Genomic DNA, 21560 nt, shown 5'->3' with positions numbered 1-21560 from the left:
AGATTAATTTTTGTTTGTAAGGGCAGGAGGTACTTCTTGAAGTACTGGGGGATATTGACGTCCCTCCCCTTACCAGTCACCCTTCCTTCCAGGGATATGAAAGGTTTGCGTAGGACTAACTATCCTACCTGTAAAAAAAATCTGTTCAAGAAAACACCCACAGAACCTCAAACACTTATGGCTTTCACACAGCCAGAGGTGTACATGAAACAAGAACTGTTGGAACTGATGCTCAGTTTACTGAGAATATGAAAGATGATGGTCAAATCCGAAAGGAAGCTATCAACTTGATGACAGGACCAATAAGTTCTAAGCAAAGCTGTAAGATAGGAACCTGGAATGTTAGAACAATGTATGAGTCAACTAAAACAGCCCAAGTAGTTAAAGAAATGACAAGTTACAATATTGGAATACTTGGAATTGCGGAATGTAGATGGACAGGACAAGGACAAACTACAACCAAAGATGGCCACCTAATACTTTATTCTGGTCATGAAAGCCAACATATGTATGGTGTTGCTATAATTATTCAAAAACGACATGTCAATTCACTAATAGACTGGAAACCTATATCAGACAGAATAATTAAGGCTAGATTCCAATCAAGGCACTGCAAGTTGACCATTATCCAATGCTATGCCCCAACAAATGACAAAGATAGAGAAGTAAAACAAGAGTTTTATGATCAACTGCAATCAATCAGAAACTCAGTACCCAAACATGACATGTGCCTAGTTCTTGGAGATATGAATGCTAAAGTAGGAACTGACAGGACTGGAGTGGAGAATGCAATGGGACACTTTGGCATAGGTACAAGAAATGAAAATGGAGAACTTTTACTTGAATTCTGTTTAAATAATGATATGGTTGTAGGAGGTACATTATTCCAACACAAAAACATTCACAAATATACCTGGACAACACCTGATGGACAAACAAGAAACATGATTGACCACATTATGATCAATAGAAAATGGGTCAAATCAATGCAAGACTGTAGGAGCTATAGAGGAGCCGACATATTTAGTGACCATGAACTAGTTGTCAGTAAGATTAAATTAAAGCTGAAGCGTACTGGCCATGATAAAAAGAGTGAGATTGGTAGACAATATGATTCTTCAAGATTAAAGGACCCTGTGATAAAGAATGAATTTGTTTTAAAACTCAGAAATAGATTTCAAGTCTTAGAGGACCTAAATGACGAGACTGAGATCACATGGACTTCAATTAAAGAAAACTTTCAATCTACTGCTAAGGAAACCCTAGGACACAAGAAACCAGAGAAAAAGGACTGGATCTCTGAAGAAACATGGATCAAAATAGAAGAGAGAAAGAAGCTCAAAAACAAAATCCATAATGCTCAACACTTGGCTGACATGAGCAATTTAAAAGCTGAATATACTGCTAAAGACAAAGAAGTCAAAAAGTGCACAAGGAAAGACAAGAGAGATTTCATTGACAATCTGGCTGAAAAGGCCCAGAGAGCAGCTGACTTTGGTAACATGAAAACAGTATACAACATAACCAAGCAATTAAGTGGCAAATATAGCAAAAAGAGTGGTGAAACTATCAAGGCTAAAGATGGTAAATTACTCACTACAGAAAAAGAAATTGCTGAAAGGTGGAAATCACATTTTGAAGAAGTGTTGAACAGACCTGAACCAGAAATTACTGCTGAACCAGAACCAGGACATGAAATAGACATAGATATAAGACCACCAACTATTCAAGAAGTTAAAGCTGCTATACATAGCCTAAAGAATGACAAAGCACCAGGACCTGACTTGATAACTGCCGAAATGCTTAAGGCAGACATAGATCTTTCTGCTAGGACTCTAACTGATCTTTTTGATAAAATTTGGAGGCAAGAAAAGATACCAACGGACTGGTCTAAAGGTATAATCATAAAACTACCTAAGAAGGGAGATTTGAACAATTGTGATAATTGGAGAGGAATTATGCTGCTTTCTATCCCAAGCAAGGTCCTATGTAAAGTTATTTTAAACAGAATTGATGAGAAAATTGACAATAAACTGAGAGAAGAACAAGCTGGATTCCGTGCTGGAAGGGGCTGTGTTGACCAAATTTTCACCCTTAGGACAGTTATTGAACAATGTGTTGAATTTAACAAGCCACTTCACGTGAATTTTGTTGATTTCTCTAAGGCCTTTGACTCCATACACAGACAAACACTCTGGAAAATACTAAGAAGTTATGGTATACCAGAAAAGATGATAATTATGATAACTAAATTTTATGACAACTTCCAAGCCTGTGTTTCAGTTGGAAACAATAAGACATCTGATTTCTTTAAAATAAGCACTGGAGTTAGACAGGGATGCATTTTATCACCTATTCTATTTATATTGGTCATTGACTGGGTGATGAAGAAAACCACAGAGGACAAAAAACGTGGTCTCCAGCTGGGCATACTAGGACACCTAGAAGATCTGGACTTTGCTGATGACCTGGCACTGATTTCAGAAACAATTAAACATCTACAAGCTAAGACAGATAGACTAGTCAAATATGCAGGACAAGTCGGGCTCTTTGTTAATGTCAAGAAGACTGAAATTATGAATATACCTACAAACCCTGATCAAACTATAACAATAAATGGTGAACAATTGAAACAAAGCAACAAATTCACCTATCTGGGGAGTGTTATCAGCAGTGAAAATGGCTCAAAAGCTGATATTAAAACCAGGATTGATAAGGCTAGGGTTGCTTTCAACAGTCTACACAACGTTTGGAATTCAAAGAAACTTGCTCTGAAAACAAAAATCAGACTTTACAACAGTAATGTGAAATCAGTTCTTCTCTATGGAGCGGAATGCTGGAGAACTGTGAAAACTGAAACAAATCAACTTAATGCATTTCACAATAGCTGCCTAAGAAGAATTTGCAAAATATTCTGGCCAAACAAAATATCTAACCTTGAGCTGTATGCTAAGACCAAGTGCAATAGTATTGAAGCAGAAGTGAAATATAAAAGACTAAGGTGGCTAGGACATGTGCTCAGAATGGAACAAAATAGGTTTCCAAAAAAGTGCTTAAAATGGAACCCCACCACTGGTAAACGTAATCGGGGACAACCAAAAATGACCTGGAGGCGGAGCACTGAAAAGGACCTCTTTAATTTGGAATTAACATGGGGAGAAGCTGAGAAACTTGCCAAAGACAGCAGGAATTCATGGAGGAACAAGGTGTCCGTATTCTCTGGCCTTCACAGTCAAAAAGAGAGATGCGTCTGATGATGATGAATTTTTGTTTGTCTACAACTTTTTCCGTCCGACTATCGATCATACTAAAATTTCTTTCATTTTAAATGACCATTGAAAATCATGTTTTTGGTCTGTCGGTCTTCTGTAATGCTGTGGAAACCATATAAGTAACTTTCTCGGCTATAGCACAAAAACAGATGGCTGACTTTTACTGTGATGAATCTGTTGACTAAAGTACATCTAAAGACACATTGCCCATCTGTCTGTTGTTTTAAATTCACGAGCTTTGTTACTTATGGATGTTGTTTATTTTTCAATATTGTGGTTGCACTTTTACTTTTGAATCGCGAAATATACAAATTCATCATATTTTAATGAGACCAAAAAAATTGGAAAAATGGAAAGCAACACGGATTCTCGTTTAATTCAGGGATCTAAAGGGATAAGACAACGCCGATAAATTAATTTACATCCCCAAATATGATAAACAAAATTACCCCTAGTGTATATTAAAATTAGTGGTTGAAACGTTTGGACACTCAAATAAATGAACAAACGAATAAAATTTAAACCCCAAGGTTGTTAAGTCAACTGAAAAAAAAGAAAATGTTATTTTAAGACTTTGCGCGGACAAGTGTAATAAACAGCCCAATGTCCTCACCCTCACTGCTTTAAATTAGATCTGTTTGTACGTTACTACGTCAGGCAGGCAAAAAGTCTTCTTTATTACAAAGTACAACGCTTTCTTCTATAAACTTACAAAAACTTTAGATCTACTGCAGTTCACGGTAAAATATTGCTGGTAAGGAATATTTCTAAAATTATTATCTATGAATTTTAAAGGCTGCTGGCTGCCAAACGGCTGAACGTACAGATCATACCCGCACACCATTTTAAGCAGCATAAGAAGGCCTACAAGTAATCTGGAATAACCAAGATCCAATGATGCACAGGGAAGGCTTCACTGAAGAAAGAACGCGTAAAATAGGTCTTTTTCGCGCATTTCTCTGCACTGCGAGATAATTATGCATTATTGATTTATGGCTATTCCAGATTATTTGTAGGCCTTCTTATGCCTCTTAAAACAGTGTGCAGGCATGATCTGTACGTTCAGTAGTTTGGCAGCTAGCAGCCTTTAAAATTCATAGATTTTTATACTGGCCAGAGATCTTAAGGGATAAGACAATGGACAATAAATTGATATACATCCCCAATAATGATAAACAAGATATCCCATCTATAGATTATTTGTCGATATTTTTTTACTGTTTTTGAACCAACCAGTCAAAATTAATGAAGTACCCAAAGTTTTTGATCCAACGCATAAGATAAACGAGTTATAAAACTTTAGGTACCAGTGTATTTTGTTTATAAGGAGCGCAGATACTTTATGGTATAAGTTTGTACGTTAGTTCGTCACTGGCTATGCTATTGAATGGATATATTTGTCCATGTTAAACATTTATTATTAAGATAAATTAGATGCTCGCGGAAGCAAAACAATTTAAGTGGAGAACAAGAACGAGTAGATACAATAGTAGCGATTCTAGCGAAACCTTTACAACAACAAAAAATGTTTTTAGTTATTTTGATCCTTATAGACAAGTAACAGGATGTCTATCTGATAATCTGTAACTTAAAATCCCCCTAATCGCTTTACCCATATGGTTCGCCTTTAGGGTGAAGCTATTTATAGGTACACGTCAGATTTATAACTAGTTTAGAGAGGGTAACTCAACCCTTCATTAAAGTACCTAAAAATACCTCTAAGGGTGAAGCCGCTAGTAACGGAAAAACCAACAACCACACAATAATTGCAGAGTAGCCTGGCTACTACCAAAATAATAACATAAAAGTTCATCAGTATCTGTCTTATTTTTAGTAGCAAGTCTACTCTACAAGTTATTTATGTTAGCGTGTCGGTCGGAAATGCTTTCAAATAAGTTATAATTTGAAAGGGTAAAAGAGTTTGGACAAGGCACTTAAAAGTTAAGATTTTATATAGGACATCTATAATACGAAATAGAACGATGTCTGTCTGTTTGTTTGTCTGTCTGTTTGTTTGTAGCGAAGGATCTCGCTAACTGATCGGGTTCTCCTTTACAGGGTAGCTTCTCATAGGTCCCGGGAAGGTTTATAACTATTTTCTTGGGGGGGGGGGGAGGGGTGGGGGGGTGGGGGGGTGGGGGGGGACACCCCTAAACCCCCCAAAAAATGAAAAATGCCTTCCTTCAAAAAAATAAATTAAAAAAAAAAAAATTCTTTAAAATCTGAAACACGAAAAATTAGTTTGATAAATCCTCTTGGGGCAAAGCCCCTAGAGGCTAGGGGCGAAGCCGCTAGTTGAGTATAAACTAAACTACCCCTCATAAAAAGCTCTCTTTGGGAATGAAGGCTTGTAGATTTACTTTTCTTTATTGATACCACTTAAAGCACATTAATGAACTTACAAAATATAAAATTGCTTCTTTGGTACTTAAGCATTCCAACTGTTTTATCTAATTTGAAGATTTTTAAAGTGCCTATAGAAATATTACGTTATACTGGCCTACCATTGGTCAATTTAGATTATACTGTCCTGCCATTGGTAATTCAGTCTGTGTATTGGCATATCATTGTTTATTTGTATTGTATGACGTATTTTTTTCATGGTCTTATCCCTTTATATACCTGACTATAAAGAGCTTCATCTAATTTGTTATAGAATTACCCAAGTATGAAATAGAAAGTATATGTTTTGACTTTTTATAACATCATTAATTTAATTTTTGATAGCAAAGATTTTCTATAATAAGAGTCTGTCCGTCTGTACGTCAGTACGAAGCTTTTGTAGCTAATTTAAGCATATTAGAATTATTCTATAGATTTCAAACTAATGCATGACGATTCCTGTAACAGTTGGATTTGATTTAGAAACGTAGACTCTCTATAATCAAGTCCTTAAATGTAAGTATGTCATACCTATATTTAAGCCATTTTGCAAAAAAAAGTATAATTGTTGGCTGACAGAAAAGGTACAGGTAAAAGAAGCTCTTTACAGTGCTTTATAAAAAATGACGTCATGCAATACAAGTTACCACTGATAGGCCAATACACAGACAAAGTTACCAATGGCAGACCAGTATACATTTTTATAGGCACTAAATAAGCTTCCAGGTAAAAAAAAACAAATCATGAAATATTTAACCACTGCGTTACTACAAACAATAGTTATTAATCGTATCGTATCATGGTCAGCTTTCCGCGGATATTAAAAAATTAAGATTAAAACCAGTTTTGTTAGCCACAAGGGACTGAAGGCCCAGGCAGACAAAACCGGTATTAATTTTATGATTTTTATTTTAATATTCATGGAAAATTGTCTGTAATTCGAAACAATATATGATTTTACTATGGATGCGAACCGGTTCCAATCCATCGGATATTATTCGGTTTGGCAGCCATACTGGAAATGTCTGACCTGTGAGATCCCCATAACCTCAACTTGTTCCCTCTCAATAGTGAACTCCAATTCCGCAGCTGAGATACACGCGTCAATATTCCTGAAAGTAAAATAATTGTTTAAAATTAAACGCGGCATTTACTGGAACTTCTGCGCATTTATTAATATAAATAATGAAATGTAGCATTTTAAGGCAGAGGGGACAGTGGGCTGTTTATTATACTAGTCCCCGAAGTTTTATGATAATGTTTTCATAATCATTGGCTTAACACTTTTGAGGACTAGGGTGAATTTTGTTTCTACAGAAAGGATAATTTTGTTTATCAACATTTCGGGTGTACATCAATGTAATGACCTTTGTCTTATCTCTTTAGATCCCTGGCATCTGTCACATAGACGTCCAAGGGTGGGGGTAAAGGGGTGTTCAACTCCCTCAAACTTTGAACCCCTCATCTAACCCCCTAAAAATTATAAAAAAATACTTAAGGTTAGCCACCTCAAACCTTTGAAACACCTCAAAAAAATACGTCCTTGACCAACATACTAAGTGAGTATAAAAGTAGATGCTTTATAAAGAAATTTTTGGGTGGTGTAAATTCCTTAAAAATATAATTACAATATTTTGACCTAAAATTATCTTATGAAATTTTTCACACTTTCCCCTGTGTTTGGGATTGGAAATAAATATGATGAAAAATATATTTTTAATCATGAATTCTAAAGGATAAGACAATGGCCGATAAATTGATGTACACCCCAAATTATGATAAATAAATGTACCCCATTTATAGATGTAAACTACTGAGGAAAAATTCTGGATACTGCTAGTTTATACAAATCAATCAAGAATCAATAAAAGTTCCTTACAAAGTTTAAATCAGCAAGCGAGAGGACGTTTTTATAAACTTTGGAGACTAGTATATGTAATTGTTTATCAAATAAGAGTTTTTGGAAAAGAAATATTAATGGGACATAAAAGATTTAAAGAAAGGTTCCAAGTACAGTCGATAGAAAATTTAGAAAGAATTATTTTTAAAAATTTCTGTAGAAATCTTTTTAGGAACACATATCTTTAGTATTTCTTTGAAAACTGACTGACAAGTTTGTCATAGAATAAATTTGTTCAACTTCATAGCCATTTATTTATCTATCTTTCTATATTTTTATCTATCTATTTATCAAAGTTTCGAATCCATTCGTGGTCGAGGATGTGCTAGGTTTGAATCCCGGTTAAAAACTGGGGGAAAACTAGAGATGTTACTTTTTACCTTCTGCTGTTATGTCGACAGTAAGAATATGGAGAATGCCTTGGCCCAAAAAAAACAGGCGTAACTAAGGACAATAAGGAGTTTTGACAAATGTCGTGCAATCAATGGTTAGGATATTAGTGTCCTGGGTCTAATGTAAAGGTCTTTTATATTTTTCCTTTAATAACCTTAATATTTCTTGCAGTTTCTATCAAAAACTATGTGTACTTAAAATATAAGGACATAAACAAAACAAAAAGTTGTAAAGACAGACCTTAAAGAAGTCTTTAAAAATGACAAATTTTGAAATTATTTTAAATTTTAAAAGAATATGATTTGAATGCAAGATACTTAATAAGGACATACTTATAATTTCATGACTCTATTATAGAGATGCTTTGCTTAAACATCAATATAGGAATCATCATTCCAAAAATAAACAAGATAGAAGGATGATTTTATATATGCTTTCTAAATTGTGCATTGTTGTTACAAGAATCATCAAATAAAGTTTTAACGCGATTGGATGATTCTATATCCTATTTATGGCTAATTTTGAAAAGTTAAAAGTATCGTGTCACCACTCTGTTTGAATGCAGGGAGGGAGGGGACATTGGACTGTTTTTTCACTAGTCCTCAAAGTTTTATGATAACTATTTATTATTCATTGGCTTTACAACTTTGGGGACTTTAATGAATTTTGATTGGTAGGATCATTAAGTTGAGTGTTTAAACTTTTCTACCTCTAATTGTAATCTACAGAAGGTGTAATTTTATGTATTATCATTGGAGATGTACATCAATTTTTCAGCTATTGGCTTATTCCTTTAGTTTCCTGATTTGAATGTCCGTCTGTCCATCCCATGTCTAGAGTGTAGATAATCTTAAAATCTGCAAATCATCTGTCTTTCTAACTCTCACCCTGTTGCTATTTTTTGTTCTTACAGGGTGCCAAAATTAAATGCTCCATCTAATATACAAGTGTAATTTGACCTGAAATCTTAAAATGGCAATATCTCGCAAGAAGGAATGGCTAGGATTTTATTCTCAACTGATTCTAACTACCACAGGGTCCTTTTGAAAAAATAAAATATCAAGCCACTAAAATTAGGGTTGGGCCAGATATCCAGCCATTTCAAATATCCAGATGGATACTAGACTATAAAAGTTGGAAAGATTTTTAATCAATATAATAGATTTGAAATCTGCATAAAATTTTAAGGATTTTTTATAAAATTCGTTTTTTATATAATTCTTTATTTAAAGGCGCAAATACGATTTAAGTTAATAAATTTTGACCAATAGGATAGCTGGATTGGAAACTACCTATGCTCTAATTGGTTGAATGATGTACGTCACTTAAGCTTCTCCAATCAGAGCGCAGATAGTTTTCAATCCACCAATCACATATCTCAAAATTATTTAACTTAATTTGTATTTGCGTCTTTAAATAAAAAATTATGTAAAAAACTAATTTTATAAAAAATCCTTAAAATTTTATGCAGATTTCAAATCTATTATATTGATTAAAAATCTTTCCAACTTTTATAGTCTAATGGATACCGGATATTGAAACTATCCAGATACCAGATATATGCTGATTTATAATGCTGGATATCCGGCATTGGATGAATATCCGGCATTGGATAGATATACCTTTTCAGTTTTCAACAGACAAAACTCTCTTTCATTATGTTCGTTTACTATCTATTTTAGTGAAGCATTTTGAGTATTATAGTTGCTTGATATTCCTAATTTTCTTTAAAAATGTCTAAATAATAAGTGTTTTTCTTCTAAGCAAATGGGAAGCTCTTCATAGTGACTATACAAAAAAATGATGCCATATTGGAATAGTCCATTATTCTAATATGACGTAATTCGGGATTTTTCAGCAAAAGTTGTTAAATTTATCCCATTTTTTATAGGCACTAAATTTTAAAATTCCTATTTGGAGGAAGAAAAGGTTGTAAATTTAACCATCTTTAGTCTTAATTGTTTTGATAGTTTGATGCTATCACCCTGTAATTTCAGGATTTTGAAAGGATAATGTTTTTTTTTGTCCATTGTCATGGTAAGTTTTGAGGAAACCGTGTAATTTAATTGTATACACACACACCCACACCCACACACACACACACACACCCACATATGTATGAATCCCTCATACCCAGTCAAAAATTTTGATGTTATTGTATCAACACCGAAAGGAATATTGATTTCTGGTATTATTGATGATTGTCGAAGAGAATTTCATGCTGATAATATGTTAACCATGGTCACATTAATCCGCAGGTTTTTTTTAGCATATGTTGTTACACATTAATAATGCAATTTGGAACTCAAATACAAACAGGAAATAAGAGGCAACTTAGATGTTAATCAATTTTAGCCCATTAACAACATGTTAACTACACTTTTTTCCACCCAAAAATTTTAAACAAACAGATAAAGGATTTTTAGATATGTGAATTTTTTGGGGAGGGGGTGAGATCGGTTATCATCCATTATCCTATCCTGTAATCAATAGGGAAGGTTTACTACTAAAAAATTTAGTCAGATGGACTAAGTAGGGGCCCAAGGGGGTTAAACCAGCTATAAAAATAAACATTGCATAATAAAAGCATGACTGTTCCTGTCAGGTACGTCAGGAGGTTGTACGTTCATTCTCACATGCACAAAATAGCTGTTGTCGCCATTAGTGTGCATTTACTTCCGCAGATTATAACATTTAGCGTTTCATATTAGCTTAAAACATGCTAGCTTAATTAATTGCTTACATATATAATGGTAATATTGAATAAAGGGGAAATAGTTAGCTGTTATAATAATAGCGATTTGATAATTTTATCATGTGCGGAAGAGATTGCATACCGTAGCCGTAATTATTTAGAAAACATGATTTTTAAAAATTATTAAAAATATACTTTTGTCATGGTAATCACATGTACTTCAATTTAACATAAATTATAAATTAATGGATGGATAGATAAATACAGATATATAAATAAACAGATACATCCTAAACATACAATTTTTTTTGTCTAATGCTAAAGTTTTGTTTGTTTAAAGCTAAAGATCTCAAAAATTGATGGACTAAATGGGTCTTTCTTTTCAGGATAGCTTTGTAAATATTTTTGATAGTTTTTGGCTAGTTTCATTGATAAGACAATGGCCAATACATTAATGAACATCCCTGATGATCAAATACAAAATTACCCCTTCTCTATATTACACTAAGTGGTTGAAACGTTTTGACACTAAACTTAATGAACCAACCAATCAAAATTCAATAAACGTCCCCAGGGTTGTTAGGCCAACGAATAAAAAATATTAATAGACTTTAGGGACTAGTGTAATAAACAGCCCAATGTCTCCTGCCTCCCTGATATTTGCTACTAAAAAAATAATATTAAATACTGTCCTTTTTTGATGAAAACATTATTGTGTACACACTTAGATGTGTGCAAAAATACATTTATGCACAAAAGTATACACATTAAAAAGTGTACAATCAAAAATGTAAAAATGATATTTAAATAAAAAGACTAAGATGAAAAAAAGAAAAGTAAATTGTAAAACAAAATTTTTTTGCTAAAAATCATGTAGTATTTATAAGAGTAAAACACTAGAGGGGGAAGATGTTAAATATCTGTAATCTGTATGTCCCCATCCCATGGATCTTGTAACGACTCACGGTAATATCCTCTTGAAAAAAAATTTCTAAGAGGAGAACGCCCGAATCTCAATTGGGTCTTTGAAAATCAACCAATGGTGTCGGGAATATTAACACAGCCAAGTAGCAGAAAAAAATTTGCAAGCAGACGAAAAAAGGCCCTTGGAAAAGGGAGGCAGGTAATTTTCTGCATATATACATCTATACCATAGATCTGTTTGGTATACATCATCTGTTTGTAAGAACGTACAGATAAACTAGCTATAGATAGCTGCGCTGTTATAAAGTCTTTTCGTCATATTAAATCGTCATACGGTCGCTATACTCAATATTTCAAGCGTAGCAACTCTATTAATTCAGGGATCTAAAGGATAAGACAATGTGCGATAAGTTGATGTACAATGTACATCCCCAATGATTATTCAACAAATTAACCACTTCTATAGATTACAATTGGAACGTTGGAATTAGTTGGAACGTTTTTGGAACTTTAGTGTTTAGGACACTCAACTAAATGAACCAACCAATCAAAATTGATTGAAGTCCCCAAAGTTGTTCAGCTAATGAATACGAAAGCGTCATTATAAAATTCTCTCTCTGCTACAAATTAGTTGTGTTGTTGGAACATTTATATTTTACATCCTTGAATAGCGTCAACAACAAGTTGAGGAAAGTGTGGCTCAAAAATAGCAAAATTATTTTTTTTGTAGCGCAGCTACTCTATATTTTTTTTTATTGATAAAATGTCTGTCAATTGAATATTTTACTTATATCCCCCTACTTTTGTCAAAGATGACTGCCTGTTTTACCCTAATATTTACTATTTTTGTTACTTGCTTGACTAAACAGTAGCATGTAACATTTAATATCTTAGTTATGACAAGGTTTCACCCTTAAAGACCATTACAGACAACTAACAAATTAGTTGACACATTAGTTATTTTGCTATTTTGTAGCCACACTTTAACTATCTGCATTTTTGCAAGAAGATGAGTTCTTTAAAAGGTGTTACTGCACAAAAACAAAAAATTTTGGTTAGTTTTGTCATGAAGTAATTAGATTAATAATTAACGATATATATATTTTGTTTTTGTAAAAGAAATGAATTGATTTTAAGAGAAACCAATTTTTTCTTTAAAGTAGTTTCCAAAATGAAAATAATATTTGATATTATTGCACAACCTTTATCTTAAAGTTTCAGTTGTGTAGTAATAGAGTAGCACGTGCCAGACATAGCAACAGTAGTTACCATTTCTGACATCTTTATCTACTCACAATTATGGAAGAGAATCAAAGCCAACACTTCATCGTCAGTGGGTGAGTGTGCTACGTTATAAGCTACAGTCGTTGACTGTTAAATAAATTAATGTTGCACTTTTAAACGCACATCTATTGAAGTACATTTTAAGCCTTTAAAAAACTAACTTCCTCTAGCCCCCCCCCCCCCCCCACCCCCCAACTTCTCTAAAAAATACCATAATTTGCCCATTCCATAGATAACCATGAAACAGGGATAAGGCAATGGCTGAAAAATTTAATTCTCCTTTGATGTTAAAATGAGAGATTTCATATTTAGTATCTTTAGGATAATAATATAAAGGGGTTGTAATTTTCAAACATTTTATATAAAATTCATGAAGAATCTTGCTCACCACTGAACCGATTTAGTAATACCCTATAGAAAAGCTCCATGTAGGTCCTTGAATGTTTTTAGGCAATTACATTTTAAATTTTAAAAAGTCTTGGGGTGGTTTTATGTTATTTTTCACAACCCCCTTATAAATTACTGTGCACGCCACTGTTATAAACCTTAAATTAGGACCATCTAGATGCTAAGGGCGAAGCTGCTAGTCATAAATACACGACGAAAAAATTATTGACATGGTAACCCTGAAATGTTTATAGAAACAGAATGATAAAGCGAATTACATTATTCGCTGCGGACGAACATTTAGGAAATATTTTACCAGGGAGGGAGGGGACATTGGGCTGTGTATTACACTAGTCCCCAAAGTTTTATGATAACATTTCCTTATTTGTTGGCCTAATAATTTTGGGGACTTTTATTTAATTTTGATTGGTTGGTGCATTAAATTGAGTGTTCAAACGTCGCAACCACTAATTGTATTCTACAGCAGCAGGGGTATAATTGTGTATCATCATTAGGGATGTTTATCTATTAATCTTCCATTGTCTTATTCCTTAAATCTCTGCATATATTAAATTATCGAAGAAGATTTTTGGAGAATTCATGAACTTTATATTACAGAATGATCTTGATTAATATAATTGGTGGAAACGTTTAGTCACTGCTAGTTACACAAACCATTCAAGATCTAATTGAAGTCATCAATTTGTTTAACCAACGAATGAGGGAACATGCATATAAAACTTTGGGGACCAACTAATATCCCCTCTACCTCTGGATCAATAGAATGTAGGGATGAGTCAATGGTGGATAAATTTAATCTTCAAATAATTCTTATATATTTTGTATTATTTTGCTACTAAAATTCATATTTTTTATTTACTTAATGCTTAAACTAAAAAATTTCTAAATACAAGTCCAAATATTTTGCCCTTTGGACAATACAAAACGATCTATTAACATAAAGCTAAAGGCTTTTTAAATCAAGGGATAGGATAAGGTTTTTTTTAAATAAAAAGGACAATAATGTCAAAATGTGACGTATCAATGAAAAGCTAATAAAACAGATCTATAGTATAGATATATGTATATTACATATACAGATGATTACCACCCCCCTTTTTCCACTGCTAGCTAATTGTTTTCTGCTACTTGGCTGTGTTAATCTTCCTGACACTATTGGTTAGTTTTTAAAGTCCCAATAGAGAGTCCACATTGGGATAGTGTAATACAGTTATTGCCAGCAAGGGTTAAGCAATTGACCCCGTAGGATTACAGGGGCTAGAAATAGGAGAAAAGCTACTGTGAAAATATGACGAAATCCGCAACTTCGTTTCCTTTACATGACCCATTTTGGGCCATGGAAATTTGAATACAAACATTAACTGACCGTCAAATAACCAAAGAACGGACAAATATATTGTAGATTTGCTGAACTAGCCGAGAAAAAAACGTTTTAATGACATTTTTCCAACATTCCACATAAGATTGGAGTGTTTACTAAAAAAGGTTTGGGCATGTTATAAAAAAAAAGCTTTTACCCCTAGTGGGTAATGGGTTTTTATAGTAGCAAAGCTACTCTATATATACACGATAGTGTCCGTCAGTCTGTCTATCCTTCCTTTTGTCTGTATGTCGCCTGTCCTTCTGTCTGCCTCTCTTTTTTTCTCCCTTTTTCCCTCTTTTCTTTTTATTTATTCTCTCCCTTTTTAGTGCATAAGTACAATCCCCATCGCCCTATCCTATTTGATTTACTAGTTTCTTCTCTAGAGGATGGCAGGAGTTACCAGGAAAATATTCTAAAACCATCCAGATACCTAACTATGTTGAGTATTACTAAAATGGAGAACGGTTCGATAGTTGTTGATGTATTAAGCTTAAGACATAAAACCTATACTACTTTATATAATAGGATGTAATTAAATTGCTACGTTAGCTGTTACATTTTGCATCCTTGTTAAAAAAAGGAATTTTGAATATATATGATAATTTTATTAATGTGAAAGCCTAGAAAAAGCTTACCAACTTCTCAGGGAGGGAGTGGATATTGGGCTGTTTATTTTACACTGGTCCCCAAAGTTTTATAATAACGTTTTATTATTCGTTATGGACTTTTATTGAATTTGGATTGGTTGGTTCATTAAGTATCCAAACGTTTCAATCACTAATTATAATCTACAAGGGGGGTTATTTTGTGTATCATCAATGATGATGTACATCAATTTATCGACCATTGTCTTATCCCTTTAGATCCCTGCAAAATCTACTCTTTAACGCCCACTTAAAATAGATATTTAGAAATTTTTCAAGAATAAATGAATAAAATAAGGATGACAACATTTATAAAAGCGTAGCGCTTAAAATTATTGAAGACGAAAAAAGTCTCTAAAAAATCAGCATGTTACGTAATAAAAACGAGGGATTATCCATCTCTTTTTTAGGGGTCTTCTTTCCCACTCCTCCTCTCATAATCCTTCATTTTTATGACGTCATTACGGGACTTTCTTCGTCTTCTATAGATTACTAGGGATCTTAGGAGATAAGACAATGGACGAATAAGTGATGTACACACAAATGACGTTAACAAAATAACCCTCTTCTGGGAAATTTTTGAAAAGTTTAAACACTGTAATTTTGTACCAACCAACGAATAAGAGAACTTTTTCACAAAACTTTGGGTACCTGCATACTTTTCATTTCAATGGAAATATCCCTTCCCCCCCTGCGCGCAATATAGACGTAGGATATATAAGTTGGAAGGAATTTTAATGTTAGAGGGAGATTTGAAATCTGCATCAAATTTTAAGGATTTTTTTTTTATAAAATTCGTTTTTTGTAGAATTATTTATCTAAAAGCGGAAATACAATTTAAGTTCATAAATTTTGACCAATAGGATAGGTGGATTGGAAACTACCTGCGCTCTAATTGGTTAATGATGTGCGACACTTAAGCTTCTCCTATCAGGGCGAAGATAGTTTTCAATCCACTAATCACAGGTGTCAAAATTAATTAACTTAAATTGTATTTCCGCTTTTAGATAAAGAATTATACAAAAAAAGAATTTTATAAAAAAAAATCCTTAAAATTTGATGCAGATTTCAAATCTCCCTTTAACATTAAAATTGTTTCCAACTTATATATCTTAATATAGAGATAGTTATATGCTTGTTATTTTGGTTAAAGAGGCAAAAATGGATAATGGACAAATTTTAGAAGAAAAAGTTTCAAAGAATTTTACATTACATATAAATAATTTACGATAAATACCCTGTGAATAAAATTTATCGATATTATCTCGCCATCAGCTTGTAGTTATAATGTCATTCGATTAATATGTCAATATTATGACACCCATGGCTACTTTTCATGTCGCTACTATGTCAGCCGCGACCAAGGGGTAAGTTTGATTATTATCATTGGGGATGTTTGACATCTTTGTCATAAACCTTAAGATCCTTGATTAATTTTTAGTTCATTCCTTTTTCCCATTAAATTTTATTTCTATCTTATTACAACACTAGCGGCTACGCCCCTAGATGCCTCTAAAGGCACTTGAGGCGGGGGGAGTTAAAGTTGGTAACTAGTTTTTTAGATATTATTTTTAACTAAAGAAAATTTTTTTGAGGGGGGGGGTATTTTTTTCTAGGGGACATTTCTCTTAGGAGGGTGGTGTTAATCTTCCCAAAAATAGTTATAAACCTTCCAAGGAACTATGAGAATCTACCCCGATCAGTTCAGCGGTTAGCGAGATCCTTCGGTACAGACAAACAGATAGACATCCTGTTACTTTAATTCAATTAAAGCATGTCCCTCTCCCGGGCGTAAAGCCTAATATTTATTTTTTGATGTCTTTGACAAAAGATTGTGAGACGGCAGAAAAATTGTTTATATCATACTTCCATAAACTTCCTGTTTATAGGGAATCTACTCTACAAATAGGGTTGTCCGTTTTTTCTTCAAAACAAACGGTTAGCATGCACGGGGGAAGGTTGCGTGATTGTATCGCCAACAAATTACAACATTGAAAAAGTTTATTTGATTATACTGCCCGCCCTTTAGTTTGTCGTAGACGTTTAACATTGGCAAGGGAATTTTATTTTAAGGGGAGGGTGATCTATAACATTACCTAGTAAAACCAAGTGTTGTACTTCATAACTAAAGACGTTAAAAATGGTTCCCAAATCATGTGCACGCCCCTAATAGTTAAAGTAACGGTAATGCCTTGGCCCAAAATAGGCGCAACTCTTTACCATACACAGTTAGGATTGGTAATCTGAAGGGCGTTTGACAATATAACCATGCATATCATTATGCATGATTTGGTTAAATTTTATGAATGTTGTCATCCTTGTTAGCATAAAAAAATCTTTACAATTCCACTGTATGTGAGGAAATAATAATTTTTTTATATATAAAAATCATTAGTTGGTATCACAGAAAAAGCGACAAATAAGAGAAAGAGTAAACTACATAACTTTTTGTGTCGTTGTGAAAAAGACGATTCCTGTGACGTCATAAACATTTCGGAAAAGAAAATGGGAAGGGGGGAAGAAAATCTCTTCCAAAGAGATGGGAGAAAAGGGAATCGTCTTCCTCAAAAGTGACACAAAAGTTATGTAGTTTAGTCTTTCTCGACAAACAAAAGTGGTCATAAATGACAAATATTATTGACATGCTTTTTTGTAATGTCATGGACAGGCCAACGAACTAATTGTGTTCTGGATACGCATCTGATTAGAAAAACAAAATGATTTCTGGCAGAGGGACAGACAAACAAACGGGCATTTTGAATTACGGAGTAGCTACGCCGCTAGAATTATGACGAATATGTAAAGGATATAACTGAAATTTTAAACAAGGACATTTAAATCCATAGCTTGAAAGTAGATCAGTAATTATGAAGAAAAAACACACAAAATGTAATTATGATTTATAGCATCATATTATAAACAGTTTTCCACGAATAGTAAGATAAGACGATAATAAATTAAATCATATTTTAAGCCCCGACGTACACAAGGCCCGGTCTAACAAAACTGGTATTAATAATATTATCAATTCAATGTGTAATTGTAGAAAATTGTTTATAAAACGATACGCTACATGTAATTTCAGTATGGCTCAAAAATCAAAATAAATCAAAATAATAGAATATTGCTGAAAGTAAGAAAAAAACAATTAAATACTGATGAAGTGACGTTATAACGTACATACCCTAGTTATAGAGATGCTTCGCTCTACTAAAATAAAGGAATTAGTGACGTAATAACGTACATTCATATCATAGTTAAAGAGATGCTTTGCTGGGAATAGTCCCTTTCGTAACATCGCCCCATAAGGGGCGATTCGTCGTATTTTTAAAATGGCTTTTTACAGGTTATTTTAGGTTATGTTTTGTTATATGGGTAAGGTGATTGCCCCACAGGATTAGGTTATTGGCCCCGCAGGGTTAGAGCCCCCCGCAGGGGCTAGAAATAGGAGAAAAGCTACGGTGAAAAATACGAAGAATCGCCCTGTAAGGTGCGATGTTACGAAAGGGACTATACTCGCTTTGCTCTACTTAAATTAAGGAATAAGTGACGTCAAAAACGTACGCTTATACCTAAATTACATAGATGCTACGCGCTACTAAAATTAAGGAAATATCACACTGCGAGTAATTGGGATAAATAACCGTCCCGTTTTTTACAACAGCTTAATCTAATTTTGTGTATTTTTAGGTGCGAAGCTACTCTATAATTTGAAATAATATGTACGTACGTCCGTCCGTCAAAACATCACCCAAAGTTCGTTACTTTGCTTCACAGTCTAAATTCAAAGTTCAATAAACACGATCTCTTATTTGTTGCATTTAAAACATTTGTTTCTTTTCATCAAATCATGATTGGTTGGTCCAAACTATTCAATGAATAATATCAGTCTTCAGATGGTGAGTTGTGTTGATCATCATTTGGGATGTACATTGTACACCAATTCATCGTTTACTGTCTTATCACTTAGGATCCATGATTTTTTCTGATATTACTGCACAGCTATTTAAAAGTTCGTGCGTTTTTAATGAATGTTGTCATCCTTGTTGTATATTATAATCTAAAAGGATAAGACAATGGCCGATATATTGATGTACATCCCCAATAATGATACACAAAATTACCACTTCTGTAGATTACAATTTATGGTTAAGACGTTTGAACACTAAACTTAATGCACCAATCAATCAAAATTCAATAAAAGTCCCCCACAGTTGTTAATCTAACGAATAAAAATGATATAATAAAACTTTGGGGACTAGTGTAATAAACAGCCCAATGTACCCTCCCGCCATGATATATCTACCTAAAATTGTCAAATTCGATTTAATGTCTATCTATAATTTTCAAAAATAAAACCCCACCTTTGGTTATGTTTAATCAAAAAAAGGCATGATTTGGAGAACATTAAAACTGTTTTGTGGATTTTTATGCAATTTCGTAATTTAAAAAAATATACATTTATGTGGATTTTTTTTTTCAAAAAAAAAGAAACAGTTAATAATAAGATTAGTTTTTACGAAAATGATAATTTTTATTTATCGCATCGTATTATAGACAGCTTTCCTTGCATATTAAAATGAAAATTATAAGATTAAAACCTTTTTTTAGTCTAGAGTGGCCGATTGCCCGAGCCAACAAAACTGGTATTAATTTTAAGATTTTTATTTTATCATTCGTGGAAAATTGTTTGTAATACGATGTTCTACATGATTTTTACGTATGGCTGAGAACCGGTTCTAATCCAGATGATATTTATATTAATCGGTTTCGAAGCCATAAATTGTTTTTAGTAACTTAAAGCTAAATCAAAACTAGCAAATCTGATGATAAATATGAAGATTCCCAAAAAAAGACATACATACATACATCCTACTACTTTGGATCATAGACGTCGAATTACTGACGGAAAACCATCAAATAATTAATAGCCACGCTTGTGTGATATAAAGGAAATCAAATCAACGAACTGAATCAACAAGATCTCAATAAAAAAAAACTTAACAAAAAAATGGGTGCTACAATTTGTTTATAAAATTGTAATAGCTAATGAAAAAAAAATTATTATATAAAAGGTTTATCATATTAGTCCCCAAAGTTTTATAATAAACTTTTATAATTCGTTAACTTAACAACTTTGGGGACTTTAAGTGTAAAGTGTGAAATCGTTTCAACCAGGTAATTTTGTGTATCATAATTAGGGATGTACAACAACTTATTGACCATTGTCTTATCCATTCAGACCCCTGAAAGAAAGCTCTTGTTTGTAAGACCCCTTAGCAAATTTATATTATGGCCATTTCCGCCACCCCACCCCCCTCTTATATAATTAGGGATATTCAGTTATCTAAGCTTTTTAACATTAATGCTTCATCGTCTTAGGGATCGCCATTCAAAGAATCAATATTATAAGATAATTACATCGTGTAAACGTAGTTAAGACGACTCTATCATACAAAAATAACCTTTAGACGGATGGACCGACCCTAATCATAGAAAGCTTCGCTTTCAACAAATTAGGTAAACATTGATGACAGGAAATCATGAATCAAATGTTTGATCAAATTTGGTTATAACAGTATAGGTACTTAATATCTAATTAGTACAGGTTTATACTTTACTATCGGCTACGCCCCTAGAGGCCTCTAGTGGCACTTTAATTTTTTTTTTTTTTTAATTAATACGATACCCATCTATGTTGTTGACAATACATAGCTATGTTGCGGTCAAGTCTCTATAAATATTTTTTTGTGATTTTTCTTGGGATGGTGGTGGTCCCTCCCTCAAAATAGTTATAAACCTTCCCGGGACCTATGAGAAGCTAACCTGTTAAGGAGAACCCGATCGGTTCAGCGGTTAGCCAGATCCTTCGTTACAAACATACAAACACACCGACAAACATTCTGTTACTTTATTAGTTAGTATGTAATGCAATTGTATAATGGCGATCATCCCAAAATAGCCTAAAACCATTCTAAGACCTAGGACAAATCTTCTAAGATTGAGAACTAAATCGGTTCTCTAGTTACCGAGATCTTTGGACAAACAATCCTTACTACTTTTACAATAGGACAACACACACAAAAAATTATTATTCTAAAAATGTACTTTTTTAATAAAGAAGTTGTATCAACTTTTTTTTTTATAGCTAGCCGGTTCTTTTAGTAAGTAGTAGATGTAAAATTTTTCATAGAATTCAAATATGCAATCGGTTTTTTTGTAGACCTCTTATTTTTTAAGTAATTTAAGTTTTTTAAAAAAATAATTAAGTCGGTTTTAAGGTACTAAAACGCAA

At 33.2% G+C, this 21560-nt stretch overlaps 3 protein-coding genes across 6 annotated transcripts in view; all 3 read right to left on the bottom strand.

Moving 5' to 3' along the window:
- The window catches only part of LOC145305908 (voltage-dependent anion-selective channel-like), a 326720-nt gene that overhangs the window by 174998 nt on the left and 130162 nt on the right, over positions 1 to 21560 (bottom strand). The gene's annotated exons all lie outside the window — the stretch shown is intronic.
- sprt (PDZ domain-containing protein sprite) overlaps positions 1 to 21560 on the bottom strand; it is a 175151-nt gene that overhangs the window by 33208 nt on the left and 120383 nt on the right. For both annotated transcript variants that reach the window (XM_080147771.1, XM_080147772.1), the window contains exon 8: positions 6685 to 6766. In XM_080147771.1, coding sequence (XP_080003897.1) covers positions 6685 to 6766 — 82 coding nt within the window. The remainder of the gene's footprint in view (positions 1 to 6684; positions 6767 to 21560) is intronic.
- The window catches only part of RpL15 (ribosomal protein L15), a 227898-nt gene that overhangs the window by 178282 nt on the left and 28056 nt on the right, over positions 1 to 21560 (bottom strand). The window contains exon 1 of one of the 2 annotated variants that reach the window (XM_080147777.1): positions 9625 to 9634. The exons of the other annotated variant lie outside the window; for it this stretch is intronic. The gene's annotated coding sequence lies outside the window, so the exon portion shown is untranslated. Of the gene's footprint in view, positions 1 to 9624; positions 9635 to 21560 lie in introns of those variants that run through there. 2 annotated transcript variants of the gene reach the window in all.

The sequence above is a fragment of the Acartia tonsa genome, chromosome 14 (genome assembly GCF_053477335.1).
Source record: "Acartia tonsa isolate MP-2025a chromosome 14, ASM5347733v1, whole genome shotgun sequence".
NCBI lineage: Eukaryota > Metazoa > Arthropoda > Copepoda > Calanoida > Acartiidae > Acartia > Acartia tonsa.
The sequence above is the reverse complement of the archived record's forward strand: the minus strand, read 5'-3'. Positions and strand labels throughout refer to the sequence as shown.